General features: G+C 40.8%; 1 protein-coding gene across 6 annotated transcripts in view; it reads right to left on the bottom strand.

The window, feature by feature from the left end:
* Positions 1-21,159, bottom strand: part of LOC140738380 (P2X purinoceptor 4-like) — a 70,367-nt gene that overhangs the window by 27,467 nt on the left and 21,741 nt on the right. For all 6 annotated transcript variants that reach the window (XM_073065616.1, XM_073065614.1, XM_073065612.1 and 3 more), the window contains exons 3-7: positions 18,953-19,024; positions 8,563-8,635; positions 4,729-4,816; positions 322-402; positions 84-225 (exon numbers count right to left, since the gene is read on the bottom strand). In XM_073065616.1, coding sequence (XP_072921717.1) covers positions 84-225; positions 322-402; positions 4,729-4,816; positions 8,563-8,635; positions 18,953-19,024 — 456 coding nt within the window. The remainder of the gene's footprint in view (positions 1-83; positions 226-321; positions 403-4,728; positions 4,817-8,562; positions 8,636-18,952; positions 19,025-21,159) is intronic.

Here is a 21,159-nt window from a genome sequence, read left to right on the forward strand (position 1 = left end):
GTCACTTAGTGCTGGGTACGCTATTACAGGCTATTAGATCTACAACTGTGTAATAATACATGATTGACATAATTATTACAAACCTGAACAGATAACGTCTGAAAATCTTCTCCTGCTTTTCGAACCATGTATCCCAAGCAAAAAATTGGACAGAATGGGTGAAATTCCTCATCGAAGCTACAAACTTTTAAGTAGCTGGCATTTGCACTTGGCATTATATTTCTCCTGAGGTAAGAAAAATGGATGTCTGTGAGTCTTTATACTGTGATGTCTGTGAGACTTTATACTGTGAGCTTACGATGTACAAATGAATGAACTTACTTTGAGAATTGAAACTTAGGGAAGGTAATACTGTTTTTTATTAATACTGTGAAGTTCTCAGCTTCTCCAAGAACTGCAGGCCTGAAATGAAATAACATTTATAAGATTATATTAAATATCCTTTAAGTTTTATTTGGCCTTCTTCTGAAGCTCTCTTATTTAGCCTGGTTTATTCTATGGAAGTAAAATTCCTATTGTTGGTAATCTATACAGTTTAAAAAATCTTCAAATTAATTTGCAACCAATAATTCATACTTAGATTTCTTTAATTAATGTTTTAAATTAAACATGATTTTTAATGTACTTATTTGCATGCTTTTGAAAAATTGGAAATCGGCTCAGCTGTTCCATCAAAAGCATGCAGATTAGTGCTCTTTATGAAACTGCAACTTGACTTTTTATCTTCCCTGTGCAGTCCATTTATTTTTACAAAAACAAGAAATTCTGCAGATGTTGGAAATCCCAAGTAACACACACACAAAATGCCGGAGGAACTCAGCAGACCAGGCAGCATCTATGGAAAAGAGTTTTTAAAAAATCAACATTTTGGGCAAAGAAGGGAGTAGAAGTCAGAGTAAGGTGGTGGGGGGAGGGGAGGAAGAAGTTCAGGGGTAGGTGATAGGTGAAACCAGGAAGGGGGGGATGTTAACTAAAGAGCTGGGAAGTTGATTGGTGGAAGAAAGAAAAGGCTGGAGAAGGGGGAAACTGATAGGAGAGGATAGAAGACCATGGAAGAAAGGGAAAGGAGTGGAGCACCGTGGGAGATGACAGACAAGTAAGGAGATAGGTGAGAGAGGGAAACAGGAATAGAGAATGGTGAAGTGGGGTGCGATTCCTGGAAATTTAAGAGATTGATGTTCATGCCTTCGGGTTGGAGGCTATTAAGAGGGAATATAAGGCGTTACTTCTTCAACTTGAGTGTAGTCCCATCATGGCAGTAGAGGAGGCCATGGACTGATATGTTGGAAAGGGAAGTAGAATTGAAATAAATAGCCACCAGGACAAAGCCTGATCTTCATTGAGCACCTTCATTCTGTCCACAACAAAAAGCGAGATTTTACCAGCGGAATGAACATCAATTTCTCAAACTATTTGTCTTCCTTGTTTTCTGTCCTCTCCTATCAAGCTCTCCCTTTCCAACCCTTTATCTCTTTCACCAATCAATTACCCAGCTCTTTACTTCACCCCCTCCCCCTCTTCCAGTTTCACCTATCACATGCCACCTTGTATTTCCTCCTCCCCTCAGCCCACCTTTTCAGTTTGACTTCTTTCCTTGCCAATCCTGATGAAGGTTCTTGGCCCAAAAAGTTGACTCTTATCATTTATTTTTATTTGCCCAACATGCTGTTTGTATTCGTCCTACTTTGTTGCATTTTCTACAAGCATTGCCTTTAATCCTGCACTGGTCTAGTGTATGTTAGCCTCAACGGTAACACAATTTGTTTGGCCAGGCAGGTTTCTGTTCAGATGTTGCAATTTTGTTCACGTTCACTTTCATTCCTGACTGCAACTCAATTTCATCTCCTGCTGCTGTTTCCATTAATACAGGAATTTCAACTGTTTTTTAAAATGAGAGTTGCGCTTCAGTTTGGAGGCATTTTTGAATGCTTTCTTTAAGATTCCACAAACTAAATAATTTCTCAGTGCATCATTAAGCCCTTCACTGAACTGACAATGCTCAGCCAACGTCTTCAATTCAGCTATGAAAGCTGAAGTGAAATCTCCTTCCGTTTATGAAACCTGAAGTGATCTGTAATCAACAATGGTTTTGGTTCTAAATGTTCCTGCATTACATTCATTATAACAGAAAAACTAATTTCAACTGGTTTGTTTGGAGAAGTTAAATTTCTAATTAAACTGTATGCTTTTCCACCTATTGCACTTAGTAACACTGTCACTCGCTTTTCACTGGCTTCAAGATACTGCTCAATTCATTCAGTATACATTGTTATGAATGTGAAACAACTCTGAGGGGCCGAAGGGTACAAAGTCGCCCCCTCCTTTTTTGAGAATCGCAAGATCGCTATTAATTCGGGTCTGAGACCCAGGAAATGAGAGAGAGACATACGGAATACACAACCAGGTGGAATGTGACCTGACATCAGCGGAACGAAACCACTGACTACGGTATTGTCTCTTGAAGACGGAATTGTGTATTGAGTACTGTACTATTCATTGAAACCCCTCGGGACAACCAGAGTCGTCTGGTTGAGGGATTGCATCATCCCAACCTGATTGACATCTGAGACCCCATGAGTAAGGATAAAAGAGGGGTCTGGGGAACAACCCCTTCAGACGCACCAGGAGAAACACTGGAAATCCCGTGACAGCGTTTAATAGCGAAAGCCGGTGGGGGCTCGTGTGCGTCCTCCCTTGCCTGGGGTGGCGAGCTCACCACGGAAGAACGGTTTAGCTAAAGGAGAGGTCACACTTGAACGGCCACACCAACGAGACACTGACGGACCGAAATCATAAAGGAAAGTCGGCAAGCTTTTCTCCTAAATATCTCTCTCTCTCCCTCTCCCTCTCCCTCTCCCTCTCCCTCTCCCCCTCCCCCTCTCCCCCTCTCTCTCCCTCTCTCCCTCTCTCCCTCCAGCGGTCCCCAACGGCTGCAGCCTGCATGAACTGAGTGAGCTTTATATTTCCATCGGACAATACATTATCCCCTAAACAACGATAGAGCTCACTTCTTATTGATTATTATTATACTCGCACTTTTAGATTTAGTATTGATGACGTATATTTGTATATTTGCATTGATATTATTTTTGTGTATTTTTACTAATAAATACTGTTAAAAATAGTATCATCAGACTTCAACGGACGTCTCCATCTTTGCTGATAAGTTACCCAGTTACGGGGTTCATAACAACATCTTCTCACCCAGTTATTTGTTGTGCAATCGAACACATCTGTCTTTTTGATAGCCAAGCATTTCTGCATATTTATTTACTTTTTTTTCTTTTTTAAATTTTGTAATTTTTTGTATTTATTCTTTTTTAGTTTATTTATTAACACCTGGTACTCACTTATGAACCCATGAATTTTATCAATTTTCTGCCTTTTTTAAAAAAACTCAAACATCTCTCTCCCCTTGCAAAGAAAAACATGGGAGCCGGGATGCATGTCTTTAATGAGGCGCTCACATATGACATGATGATGGATGCCATTCACATACTTTTTATATATAACTGTAACCTATAATGAATTATGTAAACATCAAAGAACATTCAATCAATCTACAGTATATATTTATTATTCAAATATCACTGAAATATAAAATACATTACACCCTCCTCCTCTGCAAGTCACCATATTTCAGTCCCTTCTAAATCTGTCCCTGTTTTTGCTTGAATTCTGTACATGCCTAACACTTTCCAGTTCTGATGATTAACTGAAAGATCATATGTTTCTCTCTCCACAAATCTGTTAAATATTTCCATCATTCCCATTTTATTTAAAATTTCAGCACAGTTTTTGGTTTTGGTTTTTTTTTTAATATAAGTGACCCAATTATGCAGCATTAAACCTTACATGACTTAATAATGTTGTAGACATTACCACAAGGTAATGTTGCAGCTGTATAAAACCCTGGTTAGACCACACTTGGAATATCGTGTTCAGTTCTCGTCTCCTCATTCAGTCACCTCATTATAGGAAGGATGCAGAAGCTTTAGCGAAGGTGCAGGGGAGAATTATCAGGATGCTGCCTGGACTGGAGAGCATATCCGATGAGAATAGGCTGAGCGAGCTAGGGCTTTTCTCCTTGAAGCAAAGGCAGATAAGAGGTGACCTGATAGAGGTGTACAACATGTTAAGAGGCATATATCTAGTAGATAGCCAGAGGCTTTTTCGCAGGGTGAAAATGGTTAATACAAGGGGCATAATTTTATGGTGACTAGATGTTAGAGATAAGTTGTTATACAGAGAGTTGTGAGTGCATTGAACGCTCTGCCATGGGTGATGGTAAAGGCAAATACATTAGAGGTATTTAAGAAATCATAGATAGGCACATGGAGGACAGTAAAATGGAAGGCTATGTAGGACGGAAGGGGTTAGGATGATCTTAGAATAGGTTAAAACTTCAGCACAACATTTGTGACAATGGCTCAAGTAGCCAGTAGCCTGTCATTTTTAATATATGTGTAACACTATTTGTTCAGTGGTGAAGAAGACAAATAAAATGCTGAAATGTAAGTTAGATGTGCAACTTAAGCTAAAACAATGTTGGAGTTTTGTCTGGCTTGATTGGAGCTACCCGTGCAGCTTCAGTTACCATGTGTGGACTTATTTAGAGGGAATCCAAAGTTTTTAAGTCTCTCAAAACTGATAGATGAATGATATCAATGCCTTTTGTAATAATTAACAACATTGACTTAAAGGATAACAAATTAACATTTTACTAACTTGGGAATAACTGTGTCATTCTCCACAGGGCACCAACCATACACTTCACAGGTGTTTGCCTCTTTATTGCATGTTCCAGTTAAAATGCCTGAATTAAATCAAAACTCAGAATTAGTCATATTAGTAATTGAAAACTAACACATTCATTTTACAATGGGTTGAACACCATTTGATTCAGTCCACCAACCAACATTCTGCCACAACTACAGTATCCTTGTGTAAAAACACAGATCTATTGCCTGGGCATCCCAGTGCCAACATCAGATGGCAAGGACTCACCTACAGAATACCCTGATAACATGGAGCTGTATTCTGTCAGTTTGTTGACCTCTAATTATTTCTGTAATGTAATTATATTTAAATATAGATGAAAAAATTAATAAGCAGAGCATTTTGTTTATTTGAATTTACTATTCTTGACGCCCAGATCAGGAATTCCCCATTCAAATGAATGCTTAGGTCTGACTTGCACAAGATCATGGATACAAATACGCTGGTATACAGCTTGGAAACCTCAGCATGAAATGGCTGTATCACACACAGTGGAGTTTTGGATGCAGGATCATATGTAACTCTGCTCATTCCAGACTTATTGTGCAATCAAGAAAATCCAGTATATACTTACATGCAAGCACAAAATATCAGATGAAGGGGTAGGGTCAGGTAGAACACTGGTGATCCCCATCAGAACTGCTAGCCACAACTAATTTAATTTGCCCCAAATAAATTTTTGTCAAGTTATGAGAAGGAAATATCAAAAATATTTAATAAAAGCAACTGACCAAAAAAAATCAATGGAAATCTTCAGCATGATGAAAAATTTGTACATCTGCCTATTTGATTTAAATTGTCCAATTTTTCAACTTAGTTATTTTCCGATCTTGGCCACATGAACCTAATGCATGCATGATGAAATGAAAATTTTTTGGCAAGCTTGATGTGCATGAAATTGATGTATTAAAGCAAAATATAATTCAATCAACTTTGTACTGCATTTGTCAAATTATACTATTCACCAATTAAAATGTGAATTGGAATTAATATGATTAGAAATTTTGATCTTGGATTAAATGATATTACTGCATTGTGTTGCCACAGGGTTTTATTCGTATTTTAAAAAGTCACAAGAATATCTTTGCATTATCATAGTCAGTTACCAAATAAATTTTACTGGAAAAGCAAATAGACTTGAAATTTTTAGATCATATCTTTAATCTGTAGGCCTCCTTCAAAATTATATTTTAAGCAGTTTAGCAGTTTATCTATGAAGATTTTGTGAATTTGTGTATGTTTTTCACCTATCTTGCCATTAATTTTAAAAGGATTTCTGGCAAAAATCAGCAGCAACAGTGAATGAAAAATTCCAATTTTTTTAAATCAGAAAATAATAAATCACTATTTTACATAATCTTAAAAAGTTTATGGAGTGCAAAATAAATATTGGAATATAGCTATGAGATTAAGTATAAACAAACTGATTAAAACAATTTTAATTGCATAAGAATTGAAAGTATTTAAATAAAGGAATTACATTGTAATTCACATGAAATAGAATGTAAAAAAATAAAGATTAATCTGCAAAAATTTAGCATATTAATATCATAAGTTAACCTTTTACATTTGAACATTTTTTTAAAAAACACAGACACTTGGTCACCTTTTTCTTATAACTATTTGCCTCATCTATTTTATTCTTTTGAACTTTTATTACCCTATGCTTTGGACCCTGACTCCTCACTATCATTTTGTAATTTAAAAAAAAACTTCTGTTTCATAAATAGAATGGGTTCAAAATGGCATGCTTATACCTGTGGCCAAATTCTGCAACCCAGAACCTGGCCTTTCGTTTTTTAATTGTGAAATGTTGGTTTACTTAGCAGTGCATAAATAAGTATGATATCACAATACATGTGCTGTCTGAGACCATTTTCCCCGCACTTAGCTCTTCACACTCTAATGTTCCAGCACTAGAACGTGGATAGAAGCACATGAATTAGGAACAAGATCAGAGGCCACTTGGTTCCCCCACAACAGAAAACATCCTCTCTATATTTACCCCTTGAGGACCCCTCAGGATTTTGTAAGAAACTAGGAACGCACAGTCGCAAAGAATTTGAAGCAGCACTAAATAGCAAGATCATTAAATATGTATATGTTAAAGCAAGAATTCCTCAAGAGAGAAGCTTAGACCCAATCCAGGACTTTACTAAATTGGGCAAATACACTATTAAACATGAATAAAGAAAAACAATATTATCTAAAATTCGATATCCATAAATGACTTTATTTACACACTAAGCTACTTTGTGGTGTAAAGTCATCGCCTAAAATATTTTGATCCACCGTAGAAAAAATAAACAAAATTATACTGCGAATATTGGGGGAAATATGCTCACATTAATTGGGGACGTGGTAATGGTCAGAAAATAGGTCATTTTTGGATTAGGAGGTTGTTATTTGTGAGTGTTGTAGACACTGAGGTTCCAGTTGTTCACAATCTATATCAATGGGTTGGTTAAGGCACTCAAGTCTGGTGTTTGCAGGTTCTTTGCTGGCAAAGATAAATGGCAGTGGGAGAACTATAGAAAGGCTTGAATGAATGGCTGAACAGAAAAGATGCAGGAATGAGTCCCTCCACCCCCAATCCCACCTGAATTCATTTCCCACCACCGTCTGTAAGGAGTTTGTACGTTCTCCCCGTGACCACGTCGCTTTCCTCCCACAGTCCAAAGACGTACCAGTTGAAAGGTTAATTGGTCACTGTAAATTGTCCTGTGATTAGGCTAGAATTAAATCCAGGGTCGTTAAGTGGCATGGCTCAAGGGGCTGGAAGGGCCTATTCTGCGCTGTATCTCAATACATAAAAATAAAATCAAAATAAATAACAGATTAGACAGGATTTTATTTACTAACAAATAGCCTTTTCTTGCCCCTCTTTCTAGTTTTCTTATTAAAAAGAATTCAATACTGGCCATGTAATCATGATGACATTTTGAAAGTTTGGAGATATTCACCATGGAGGAAGGATGAAAGTTTTGGAATACTTAAGGATCTTTGATAAGCAAAACACTGCAACTGCTGAAAATGTGAAACGAAAACAAAATGCTTTCAAGAGAATGAAAGGTTTCAAAATTTTTCCTCTCTTCACAGCTGCTGCCTAACCTGATTTGTATTTCCAGTATTTTCTGTTTTATTCAGGAGGGTACATGAATATAATAAGACGTTCCGGGGAAAGAAAGAATTGGGGTTTTTTTTGCCTGAGGGTGGATGCTGATAGTCTGCAACCAGTCAAGGAAAAGATTCAAATATATTACCAAACATGAGCCTTGATGGTACAACAAGTTTCTGCTGAACCTTGCAACATTACTGATGCTGCTCTATTAACTGCTGAAGATGAATGGGTCATGACAGTAGGGAAAGGAACCTTGGATGTGATTCCTTCCTAGTGCAGTCCACCACAAATCAGCACACTAAAACTCCCTGATTATGGAATTATAAGTTATAAGATTTTTTTTCTCAAAAATTCATAGGGATTTGGACATGACTAGCAAAGTCGGCATTGATTCCCTTTCATAATTGCCTCCTTGGTTCAGGGGTAATTAACTCACACGTTGATGGGGCAGGACCTGAGAACAGACAGTCTGGGTAAGTATGGTAGATATCTTGCCACAAGGGGAAAAAAGTGAACCAGATGCATTTATTCAAAATGCCTTGGTATTTCCTTTAATCTTTCATGTTTTACTCCCTTCTCCTTCCCAATTACTTTTTAAAGTCCCTGCAGCATATACTTCATTTTGACCAGTATTTCACTATTATGCTATTTCAGTAACATACCATTGCTATGACGACTATGATGTCCCTTTGCACAATCACTGTCTGATTTACATCTAGTCATTTCACTTGGCAACTGAAAGAGAAAAATATTGAAAACGTCAACAGTCACTAAATTAATACAATAAAGTGGTGTTCTGGCAGACCATATACTTTTACAGCATTTACATATTTGTTTATATACAGTGGCATGCAAAAGTTTGGGCACCCCTGGTCAAAATTTCTGTTACTGTGAATAGTTAAGTAAGTAAAAGATGACCTGATTTCCAAAAGGCATAAAGTTAAAGATCAAACATGAGGAAATCTGCAGATGCTGGAAATTCAAACAACAACAACACACAAAATGCTGGTAGAACACAGCAGGCCAGGCAGCATCAATAGGGAGAAGCGCTGTCGACATTTCGGGCCGAGACCCTTCGTCAGGGCTAAACGAAAGGAAAGATAGCAAGAGATTTGAAAGTAGTGGGGGGAGGGGGAAATGCGAAATGATAGGAGAAGACCGGAGGGGGTGGGATGAAGCTAAGAGCTGGAAAGGTGATTGGCGAAAGTGATACAGAGCTGGAGAAGGGAAAGGATCATGGGACGGGAGGCCTCAATTACTCTCAATAATTTCTCCTTTGGCTCCTCCCACTTCCTCCAAACCAAGGGTGTAGCCATGGGCACCCGTATGGGTCCCAGTTATGCCTGCCTTTTTGTTGGCTTTGTGGAACAGTCCATGTTCCAAGGCTATACCAGTATCCATCCCCCTCTTTTCCTTCACTACATCGACAACTGCATTGGCGCCGCCTCTTGCACTCGTGCTGAGCTCGTCGACTTCATTAACTTTGCCTCCAACTTTCACCCTGCCCTCAAATTTACCTGGTCCATTTCCGACACCTCCCTCCCCTTTCTTGATCTTTCTGTCTCCATCTCTGGAGAAGGCCTATCTACTGATATCTACTATAAGCCTACAGACTCTCACAGCTACCTGGACTATTCCACTTCCCACCCTGCCTCTTGCAAAAAGGCTATCCCCTTCTTACAATTCCTCCGTTTCTGCCGCATCTGCTCTCAGGATGAGGCTTTTCATTCCAGGACGAAGGAGATGTCTTCCTTTTTTAAACAAAGGGGCTTCCCTTCGTCCACCATCAACTCTGCTCTCAAACGCATCTCTCCCATTTCCCGCACATCTGCCCTCACCCCATCCACCCGCCACCCCACTAGGGATAGGGGTTCCCCTTGTCCTTACCTACCACCCCACCAGCCTCCAGGTCCAACATATAATTCTCCGTAACTTCCGCCACCTCCAACGGGATCCCACTACCAAACACATTTTTCCCTCTTTCTGCTTTTCGCAGGGATCGCTCCCTACGCGACTACCTTGTCCACTCGTCCCCCCCCCCCCCCCCATCCCTTTCCCACCAATCTCCCTCCTGGCACTTATCCTTGTAAACGGAACAAGTGCTACACCTGCCCTTACACTTCCTCCCTCACCACCATTCAGGGCCCCAGACAGTCCTTCCAGGTGAGGCGACACTTCACCTGTGAGTCAGCTGGTGTGGTATACTGTGTCCGGTGCTCCCGGTGTGGCCTTTTATATATTGGTGAGACCCGACACAGACTGGGAGACTGTTTTGCTGAACAACTATGCTCGGTCTGCCAGAAAAAGCAGGATCTCCCAGTGGCCACACATTTTAATTCCATGTCCCATTCCCATTCTGATATGTCTATCCATGGCCTCCTCTATTGTCAAAATGAATCCAAACTCAGGTTGGAGGAACAACACCTTATATACCGGCTGGGTAGCCTCCAACCTGATGGCATGAACATTGACTTCTCTAACTTCCGTTAATGCCCCTCCTCCACTTCTTACCCCATCCCTGACATATTCAGTTGTTTGCCTGTTCTCCATCTCCCTCTGGTGGCTCCCCCCTTTCTTTCTCCTGAGGCCTCCCGTCCCATGATCCATGACACATTTCTTTAATACTTCTATTTCCATTTTTTACAGTTTCAAAATGACAAAAAAGGAAAAAGGCCAGAAGCAAAAGTTTGCTCATGTCAGTATTTAGTAACACCCCCTTTGGCAAGTACCACAGCTTGTAAACACTTCCAGTAGCCAGCTAAGAGTCTATCAATTCTTGTTTGGGGGATTTTTGCCCATTCTTCCTTGCAAAAGGCTTCTAGATCTGTGAGATTCTTGGGCCTTCTTGCACGCACTGCTCTTTTGAGGTCTATCCACAGATTTTCGATGATGTTTAGGTCGGGGGTACTGTGAGGGCCATGGGAAAACCTTCAGCTTGCACCTCTTGAAGTGTGTTTAGGATCCTTATCCTGTTTTAGAAGCTATCCTCTTTTCATCTTCAGCTTTTTTACAGACGGTGTGATGTTTGCTTCCAGAATTTGCTGGTATTGAATTGAATTCATTCTTTATTTCAGCCATTTGAAATGGTTGAAATATTTCAACATTTCAGCCAGTGAAATGTTCCCCGTGCCACTGGCTGCAACACAAGCCCAAAGCATGATCGATTCACCCGCTTGCTTAACAGTTGGAGAGGTGTTCTTTTCATGAAATTCTGCACCCTTTTTTCTCCAAACATACCTTTACTCATTGCTGCAACCATTTCAGGCTTATTTAGATGTTCCTTTGCAAACTTCTGACACTGAATTTTGTGGTGAGAACGCAGGAAAGGTTTTCTTCTGATGACTCTTCCATGAAGGTCATATTTGTGCAGGTGTTGCTGCACAGTAGAACAGCGCACCACCACTTCAGAGTCTGCTAAATCTTCCTGAAGGTCTTTTGCAGTCAATCGGGGGTTTTGATCTGCCTTTCTAGCAATCCTATGAGCAGTTCTCTCGGAAAGTTTTCTTGGTCTTATAGACCTCAACTTGACCTCCACTGTTCCTATTAACTGCCATTTCTTAATTACATTAGGAACTGAGGAAACAGCTACCTGAAAACGCTTTGCTATCTTCTTATAGCCTTCTCCTGCTTTGTGAGTATCATTTATTTTAATTTTCAAAGTGCTAGGCAGCTGCTTAGAGGAGCCCATAGCTGCTGATTGTTGGGACAATGTTTGAGGAGTCAGGGTATTTATAAAGTTTTGAAATTTGCATCACCTGGCCTTTCCTAACGATGACTGTGAACAAGCCATAGCCCTAACAAGCTAATTAAGGTCAGGGACCTTGGTAAAAGTTATCTGAAAGCTCAGATATTTTGGGGTGCCCAAACATTTGCATGGTTCTCCTTTCCTTTTTTTCCACTCTAAAATTGTACAAAACAAAAATAATACACTAATCTTGCTTAAAATGTTGATAAGAATGTTTCATCTTTAACTTTATGACTTTTGGAGATCAGTTCATCTTCTACTCATTTAACTATACACAGTAACAGAAATTTTGACCAGGGGTGCCTAAACGTACGTGTGTGTGCGTGCGTGCGTGCGTGTGTGCGTGCGTGCGTGCATGAGTGGTAGATATTTACTTAGCAGCCTTGCTTTTCTTACTCTCTTCCACCTTATTAGGTTTATTAATATAAATTATAAATAATTGAAGGCCCATATCTGATGCTTCAGGCACTTTACCAGTAGTGTCCTTGTAGCCAGAAAGGGACCCATTTATTCCAATTCTTTATCTTAAGCAAATACATTATGAAAGCACCCTATGTCTCAGCTTGTAACTGGTGTGGTTTAACATATTTCTGAATATCATATACAGAAACTCCCGGAGTAAGAAAAAGAATATTTGAAGCTCTTTCCCAGAGAGCTGTAAGTGCTTATATGTTGAGTGTTTTCAAAATTAATTATTCAAACATGCAGAAAATAAAGAAATAATAGATAAGCAGGAAGTGGATCAGACATAATCTACAGATTGACAGGCTGGTTTATAGCCTGTATTAGTTCCTTTTTATGTCCTTATAACAAACACAATTAAAACATATTCTTGAAGGATTCTTATAGAGGAACAGAGAAATTATTGGGTGGGAAAATTTAGGAAGCATTCAACACTTCGTTACTTTGCTTGGCAATCCTGCCAAGGCTAATAGATTAGCATGCATTGATCACCAGAATGTGTATATTTCTGCATGATAGTATTAACAATCCACAGAACACCGATCGGATCAGAGTAATGTGTTTGATTTAGCTCACCATATTAAGAAGAGGTATGGTCACTTTGGAGGAAAGTGATCAAAAGCAGGAAATAAATGGGGATTATCAGTGTAATGTTGACTTTTGAAAATTTGGGAGATTCATGTGGAGTAACCCATGGTAGATAGGTGTGTATCTAAGAATGTTTTTTTGTGTAAGCTATATAAACTGCCAGCAGGGATTATGTAAAGTTCCACATTAGCAAAAGGAGGCTGAAGCAAATCTTGTGGCACGTAGCAAGTAAGAGGCAGAGTGTACAGGTTGGTTGGATGCAGTAGATATTACCAACCCCTACACTGGAATGTATGGCTGCCGCCAGTACTTCCTAGTTGTGTTGGTTGTTAATGCAAATGATACATTTCACTGTACGTTTCGATGTACATAGAATAAATAAATCTGAATCTAATACAGGCTAGGGGGAAGCGGCAATGGCCGTGCCTCTGGCACAGTCTGGACCTGTGGCTCAGAAGAGTAGGGAAGGGAAGAGTGATAGGGGACTCTATAGTTAGGGGTCAGACAGGTGATTCTGTGGACACAGGAAAGAAACTCGGATGGTAGTTTGCCTCCCGAGTGCCAGGGTCCAGGATATTTCGGATCGCATCCAAGATATCCTGCAGTGGGAGGGAGAAAAGCCAGAGGTCATGGTACATATTGGTTCCAATGACTTAGGTAGGAAAAGGGAAGAGGTCCTGGAAAAAGAGTACAGGGAGTTAGGAAGGAAATTGAGAAGCAGGACCGCAAATGTAGTATTCTCGGGATTACTGCCTGTGCCACGTGACAGTGAGAATAGGAATAGAATGAAGTGGAGGATAAATGCGTGGCTGAGGGATTGGAGCAGGGGGCAGGGATTCAGATTTCTGGATCATTGGGACCTCTTTTAGGGCAGATGTGACCTGTACAAAAAGGATGGGTTGCACTTGAATCCCAGGGGCACCAATATCCTGGCGGGGAGGTTTGCTAAGGCTACTGGGGAGAGTTTAAACTAGAATTGTTGCGGGGTGGGAACTGAATTGAATTGAACTGATTGGATAGTGGACTACTTGACAGATAGACCTCAGTATGTGCGGTTGGGAGACTGTAGGTCTGACACGGTGGTCAGCAGCACAGGAGCGCCGCAGGGAACCGTACTCTCTCCGGTCCTGTTCACCCTGTACACATCAGACTTCCAATATAACTCGGAGTTCGCTGATGACACGGCCATAGTGGGGTGTGTCAGGAATGGACAGGAGGAGGAGTATAGGAAACTGATACAGGACTTTGTGATATGGTGCAACTCAAACTACCTGCGTCTCAATATCACCAAGACCAAGGAGATGGTGGTGGACTTTAGGAGATCTAGGCCTCATATGGAGCCAGTGATCATTAATGGAGAATGTGTGGAGCAGGTTAAGACCTACAAGTATCTGGGAGTACAGTTAGACGAGAAACTAGACTGGACTGCCAACACAGATGCCTTGTGCAGGAAGGCACAGAGTCGACTGTACTTCCTAAGAAGGTTGGCGTCATTCAATGTCTGTAGTGAGATGCTGAAGATGTTCTATAGGTCAGTTGTGGAGAGCGCCCTCTTCTTTGTGGTGGCGTGTTGGGGAGGAAGCATTAAGAAGAGGGACGCCTCACGTCTTAATAAGCTGGTAAGGAAGGCGGGCTCTGTCGTGGGCAAAGTACTGGAGAGTTTAACATCGGTAGCTGAGCGAAGGGCGCTGAGTAAGCTACGGTCAATTATGGATAACTCTGAACATCCTCTACATAGCACCATCCAGAGACAGAGAAGCAGTTTCAGTGACAGGTTACTATCGATGCAATGCTCCTCAGACAGGATGAAGAGGTCAATACTCCCCAATGCCATTAGGCTTTACAATTCTACCGCCAGGACTTAAGAACTTTTTAAAAGCTATTATTAATGCTTTTTGAGATAGTGATTTAGATGCATATCATATTTTTTACTGAGTTAAGTATTGTATGTAATTAGTTTTGATACAAGTGTATGGGACATTGGAAAAAAAGTTGAATTTCCCCATGGGGATGAATAAAGTATCTATCTATCTATCTATCTATCTGAACTGAAGAGACTGGGGAAGAGGAGGTTAGCTCACAAATAGAGAAAGCTTGTGAGCAGTGCAAGAGGGAGGATAGGAAGGTGATAGAGAAGGGACGCACTGAGACCAAAGGCTTGAGATGTGTCTATTTTAATGCAAGGAGTGTTGTGAACAAAGCGGATGAGTTTAGAGCGTGGATCAGTACTTGCAGATATGATGTGGTGGCCATTACAGAGACTTGGATGGCTCAGGGACAGGACTGATTACATCAAGTGCCGGGTTTTAGATGTTTCAGAAGGGACAGGGAGGGAGGCAAAAGAGGTGGGGGCATGGCACTGTTGATCAGAGATAGTGTCACGGCTGCAGAAAAGGTGGACACCATGGAGGGATTGTCTGTGGAGTTTCTGTGGGTGGAGGTTAGGGACAGGAAGGGGTCAATAACTTCACTGGGTGTTTTTTATAGGCCGCTCAATAGTAACAGGGATATCGAGGAGCAGATAGGGAAACAGATCCTGGAAAGGTGTAATAATAACAGAGTGGTCGTGATGGGAAATTTTAATTTCCCAAATATCGATTGGCATCTCCCTAGAGCAAGGGGTTTAGATGGGGTAAAGTTTGTTAGGTGTGTTCAGGAAGGATTCTTGACACAGTATGTAGATAAGCCTACAAGAGAAGAGACTGTACTTGATTTGGTATTGGGAAATGAACTTGGTCAGGTGTCAGATCTCTCAGTGGGAGAGCATTTTGGAGATAGTGATCATAATTCTATCTCCTTTACAATAGCATTGGAGAGAGATAGGAACAGACAAGTTAGAAAAGTGTTTAAATGAAGTAAGGGGAATTATGAGGCTATCAGGCAGGAAATTAGAGGCTTAAATTCGAAACAGATGTTCTCAGGGAAAAGTACAGAAGAAATGTGGCAAATATTCGGGGGATATTTATGTAGAGTTCTGTTTAGGTACATTCCAATGAGAGGGAAGTTATGGTAGGGTACAGGAATCGTGGTGTACAAAGGCTGTAATAAATCTAGTCAAGAAGAAAAAGAAAGCTTACAAAAGGTTCAGAGAGCTAGGTAATATTAGAGATCTAGAAGATTATAAGGCTAATAGGAAAGAGCTTAAGAAGGAAAGTAGGAGAGCCAGAAGGGGCCATGATAAGGCCTTGACAGGCAGAATTAAGGAAAACCCCATTCTACAAGTATGTTAAGAGCAAGAGGATAAGACGTGGAAGAATAGGACCTATCAAGTGTGACAGTGGGAAAGTGTGTATGGAACCAGAGGAAATAGCAGAGGTACTTAATGAATACTTTACTTCAGTATTCACTATGGAAAAGGATCTTAGTGATTGTAGTGATAACTTGCAGCAGACTGAAAAGCTTGAGCATGTAGATATTAAGAAAGAGGATGTGCAGGAGCTTTTGGAAAGCATCAAGTTGGATAAGTTACCAGGGCCAGATGAGATATGGGAGGCGAGGGAGGAGATTGCTGAGCCTCTGGCGATGATCTTTGCATCATCAATGGGGACGGGAGAGGTTCCGTAGGATTGGAGGGTTGTGGATGTTGTTCCTTTATTCAAGAAAGGGAATAGAGATAGCCCAGGAAATTATAGACCAATGAGTCTTACCTAAGTGGTTGGTAAGTTGATGGAGAAGATCCTGAGAGGCAGGATTTATGAACATTTGGAGAGGTATAATATGTTTAGGAGTAGTCAGCATGGCTTTGTCAAGGGCAGGTCGTGCCTTATGAGCCTGATTAAATTTTTTGAGGATGTGACTAAACACATTGATGAAGGAAGAGCAGTAGATGTAGTGTATATGGATTTCAGCAAGGCATTTGATAAGGTACCCCATGCAAGGCTTATTGAGAAAGTAAGGAGGCATGGGATCCAAGGGGACATTGCTTTGTGGATCCAGAACTGGCTTACCCACAGAAGGCAAAGAGTGGTTGTAGACGGGTCATATTCTGCATGGAGGTCAGTCACCAGTGGAGTGCCTCAGGGATCCGTTTTAGGACCCTTACTCTTCGTGATTTTTATAAATGACCTGGATGAGGGAGTGGAGGGATGGGTTAGTAAGTTTGCTGATGACACAAAGGTTGGGGGTGTTGTGGATAGTGTGGAGGGCTGTCAGAGGTTACAGCGAGACATTGATAGGATGCAAAACTAGGCTGAGAAGTGGCAGATGGAGTTCAACCCAGATAAGTGTGAAGTGATTCATTTTGGTAGGTCAAATATGATGGCAGAATATAGTATTAATGGTAAGACTCTTGGCAGTGTGGAGGATCAGAGTGATCTTGGGGTCTGAGTCCATAGGACACTCAAAGCAGCTGCGCAGGTTGATTCTGTGGTTAAGGTGTACAGTGTATTGACCTTCATCAATCGTGGAATTGAATTTAGGAGCTGAGAGGTAATGTTGCAGCTATATAGGACCCTGGTCAGACCCCACTTGGAGTACTGTGCTCAGTTCTGATCGCCTCACTACAGGAAGGATGTGGAAGCCATAGAAAAGGTGCAGAGGAGATTTACAAGGATGTTGCCTGGATTGGGGAGCATGCCTTATGAGAATAGGTTGAGTGAACTCGGTCTTTTCTCCTTGGAGCGAAGGAGGATGAGAGGTGACCTGATAGAGGTGTACAAGATGATGAGAGGCATTGATCGTGTGGATAGTCAGAGGCTTTTTCCCAGGGCTGAAATGGTTGCCACAAGAAGACACAGGTTTAAGGTGCTTGGGAGTAGGTACAGAGGAGATGTCAGGGGAAGTATTTTACTCAGAGAATGGTGAGTGTGTGGAATGGGCTGCTGGTAACGGTGGTAGATAAAGTCTTTTAAGAGACCTTTGGATAGGTACATGGAGCTTAGAAAAATAGAGGGCTATGGGTAAGCCTAGTAATTTCTAAAGTGGGGACATGTTCGGCACAACTTTGTGGGCCGAAGGGCCTATATTGTGCTGTAGGTTTCCTATGTTTCTAATATATGGTGTTCTTCGGGTTTCCATATAAATAGAAAAGAGGATAACGAAATAGAATGTTGTAAACCTTATTAACAAAGAAGCTGGATAGGAGCCACAGTAGGCGGGAGCAGGAAGTAACAAAGGAACATGCACTAAGTGAGAGGATAAACTATGTCAGATGGTCTTCAGTTTGGATATGTGTGGGCTCATCTATTTTCTATCCAAGAAAGATAAAACTGAGACATTTTCTTATTAGTGAAAAATAAGGGGCTGTGGAGAAGAAACAAAATGATCCATGTATAATAACCTTTGAAAGATAATGCAAGTACACAGACCATCATCAAATTAGATCAGGGATTAGCTGAATTGGCTTAAAAATTCAACAATGAGGAAATTGAACTTGTATAAAACTTTGTTAAATACTACAGGTTTTGGAATGCCACCACAGGAAATACATCTTGATCTGCAAAGACACATCACAGATCCCTTAGAATTATGTGAGGATCTAGGAGTTAAATTGTGGGAATAGATTTGCTACAAAAACTATTAAATGGTGTTATATTTAATTATGGAAAGGTTTGATAGTTTAGGCAAATTATTTCCTTATCCAATGAATCCACACACAAAATTAAAGTTAGGCCCTTTAGGAGTGAAATTATGTGATATTTTTACTAAAGAACATAGAGTAATTCTGGAACTCACTCACCAAAAAACAGTTACCGGTAAATGGAATTTGCAAACTGAGATTAATGAAATTTGTTAATTGGAATAAAGGCATGGGACAACATGGGGTAGCTATCATTCATAATTAAACAAATATCAGGAAAAGTTTTTGAAGCTGTAATTACACTCAGTGGTCACTTTATTAGGTACTTCTGTACCTGTTAAAGTGGTCACTTTATTAGTGTATATTTCCGTGAATCCCGTCTTTGACACAACACTGAAAAGAGTGACAATAGGGAAGTCAGGGATTAAAATTTGGCACGTGCTGAGCATGAAAGCAAGAGTTCTGGAACAATGAAAAAAAAGTATTAAGTTCCAAACATCTAACACTGAGTGAACATTTGTAAAATTCTTATTGTTAATATATTTCTGATGATGAAACTAAAGGATCAAGGGACTTGCAATGGTACAATACAAAGATAAATTAACTTAATTGTAATGTGACTTGGTGATTAAATCTATGATTTAATGGGCTATGATCTATTTGAATTGTAAATAATGTATGTTTAAATATAGAATCAGCCACAGCAATTCATCATCTGGTATAACTGCTGGATTCTCACCTCAGGGCATTGGCCTTGCAATTGATTCTTCGTAATAATAAAATTGGTCATAACAAAAAATGATGATTCTTGCTGTTGAGAGAATAAATGTTTTATTACATACATAATCTTAAATAAATTACAGTCAAGATGCATGCAAATAGGCCCTTCAGCCCACTGACTCTATGCCAACCATCAAGGCCAATCTATACTAATCCTACTTTACATTCTATTATTTCCATATTTTCATCAACTTCCCTAGACTGAACTACTCACCCACACACTAAGGACAATTTACAGTGACCAATTAATCTTGGTTCCTTAAGGTTGTTATAACTGGGGGTGGTAATGGAGACAAGCTCCCATTACCTATTAAATATTCCCAATGGTGTGCATCACAAATAGCATCTGACAACTAAGTCCAGCTCCTAGCCTTTGCAACTGTTTCTACTGACATGATAAGGGCAAAATGGGGGTGGGGGTGGTTAGTAACATCTTAAAACTAGTTGCTTCAGGCAGTTGGGGCTAGTCAGCTGTGGTTGGCAGCTCATCTAGGAGAAGAAAAACTCTGATCTCAGATCAATGCAGCCACTCACACAAAATGTTGAGAAATTCAACAGGTCAGGCAGCATCTATGAAAATTAATAAACAGTCAATGTTTCAGGCCAAGACCTTTCTTCAGGACTGGAAAGGAAGGGGGAAGACCCAAGATTAATAAGGTGGGGTGGAAGGGAAGAAGGATAGCTAGAAGGTGATAGGTGAAGCCAGGTGGATGGGAAAGGTAGAGGGCTCAAGAGGAAGAAATCTGAAAGGAGAGGAGAGTGGACCATGGGTGAAAGGGAAGAAGGAGGGGCACCAGGGGGAGGTGATAGCCAGGTGAGAAGAGGTAAGAGGCTAGAATGGGGAACAGAAGAAGTGAGAAGGCAAGGGAATTTTTCTTTATTGGAAGGAGAAGGCGATGTTCATGCCATCAGGTTGGAAGCTACCCAAATAGAATATGACTTGTTGCTCCTCCACCATGAGAATGGCCTCATCATGGCAAAAGAGAAGGACATAGACCGACACGTTGGAACAGGAATGGGAATAGGAATTGAAATGTTTGGCCACTGGGAAATTCTGCTTTTGGCGGATGGAGTGGAGGCACTCGATAAAGCGATACCCCAGTTTATGACGGGTCTCACCAATGTAGAGGAGGCCGCATCAGGAGCACTGGATACAGTAGACGACCCCAAGAGCTTTGCAGGTGAAGTGATGCCTCACCTGAAAGGACTGTTTGGGGCCCTGAATGGAGGTGAGGGAGGAGGTAAATGGGCAGATCCAGTACTTTGACTGGTTGCAGGGATAAGTGCCAGGAGGGTGAATGGAAAAGGTAATCATGGAGGAAGCGGAAAGTGGAGGGGGGTGGAGGTAAAGATTTGCTTGGTAGTAGGATCCCCATGGAGATGGTGGAAGGTGTGTTGTATGAGGATGCCCATGGGGTGAAAGGCGAAGACAAGAGGAACTCTATCCCTCTTAAGGTGGCTGGAAGATGGGTAAGCGCAGATGTCCAGGAAATGGGTAAAGGCAGCATCAATGGTGGAGGAAGGGAAACCCTGTTCTTTGAAGAAGGAGGACATTTCTGATGACCTGGAAAAGAAAGCCTCATCCTGGGAACAGATGCAGCAGAGATGAAGGAAATGAGAAAAGGGAGTAGCATTTTAACAAGAAATAGGGAAGAGGTGTAGTCAAGTTAGCTGTGGGAATTGGTAAGTTTATAAAAGATGCCATTAGACGTTTTGACCACAAGAAATGGAGACAGAAAGATTGAGAAAGGGGAGGGAGGTGTCAGGACCAAATTAATTTCAGGGCAGGGTGGAGGTTGGAGGCAAAGTTGATGAAATTGACGAGCTTAGAATGCATGCATGAAGCAGCATCAAGTTAGCAAAGGAAGCGATGGAGAGCATTACCAGGGAAGGCTGAGAACATGGACTGTTCTATGTAGCCAACGAAAAGGCAGACATAGCTGGGGGCCCATGTGGATGCCCATAGCAGCCCCTTGAATCTGGAGAAAGTGGGAGGAGCTGAAGGAAAAATTGTTGAAGGTGAGGACCAGCTCTGCCAAACAGAGGAGGGTGTTGGTGGAGGGGAACTGGTTGGTTCTTTTGTTGAGAAAGAAGTGGAAAGTTTTAAGGTCTTCTTGATGGGTATAGAAGTGTATAGGGACTATAAATCCATGGTAAAAAAGAAGT

The sequence above is a fragment of the Hemitrygon akajei genome, chromosome 14, assembly GCF_048418815.1.
Source record: "Hemitrygon akajei chromosome 14, sHemAka1.3, whole genome shotgun sequence".
Lineage (NCBI taxonomy): Eukaryota > Metazoa > Chordata > Chondrichthyes > Myliobatiformes > Dasyatidae > Hemitrygon > Hemitrygon akajei.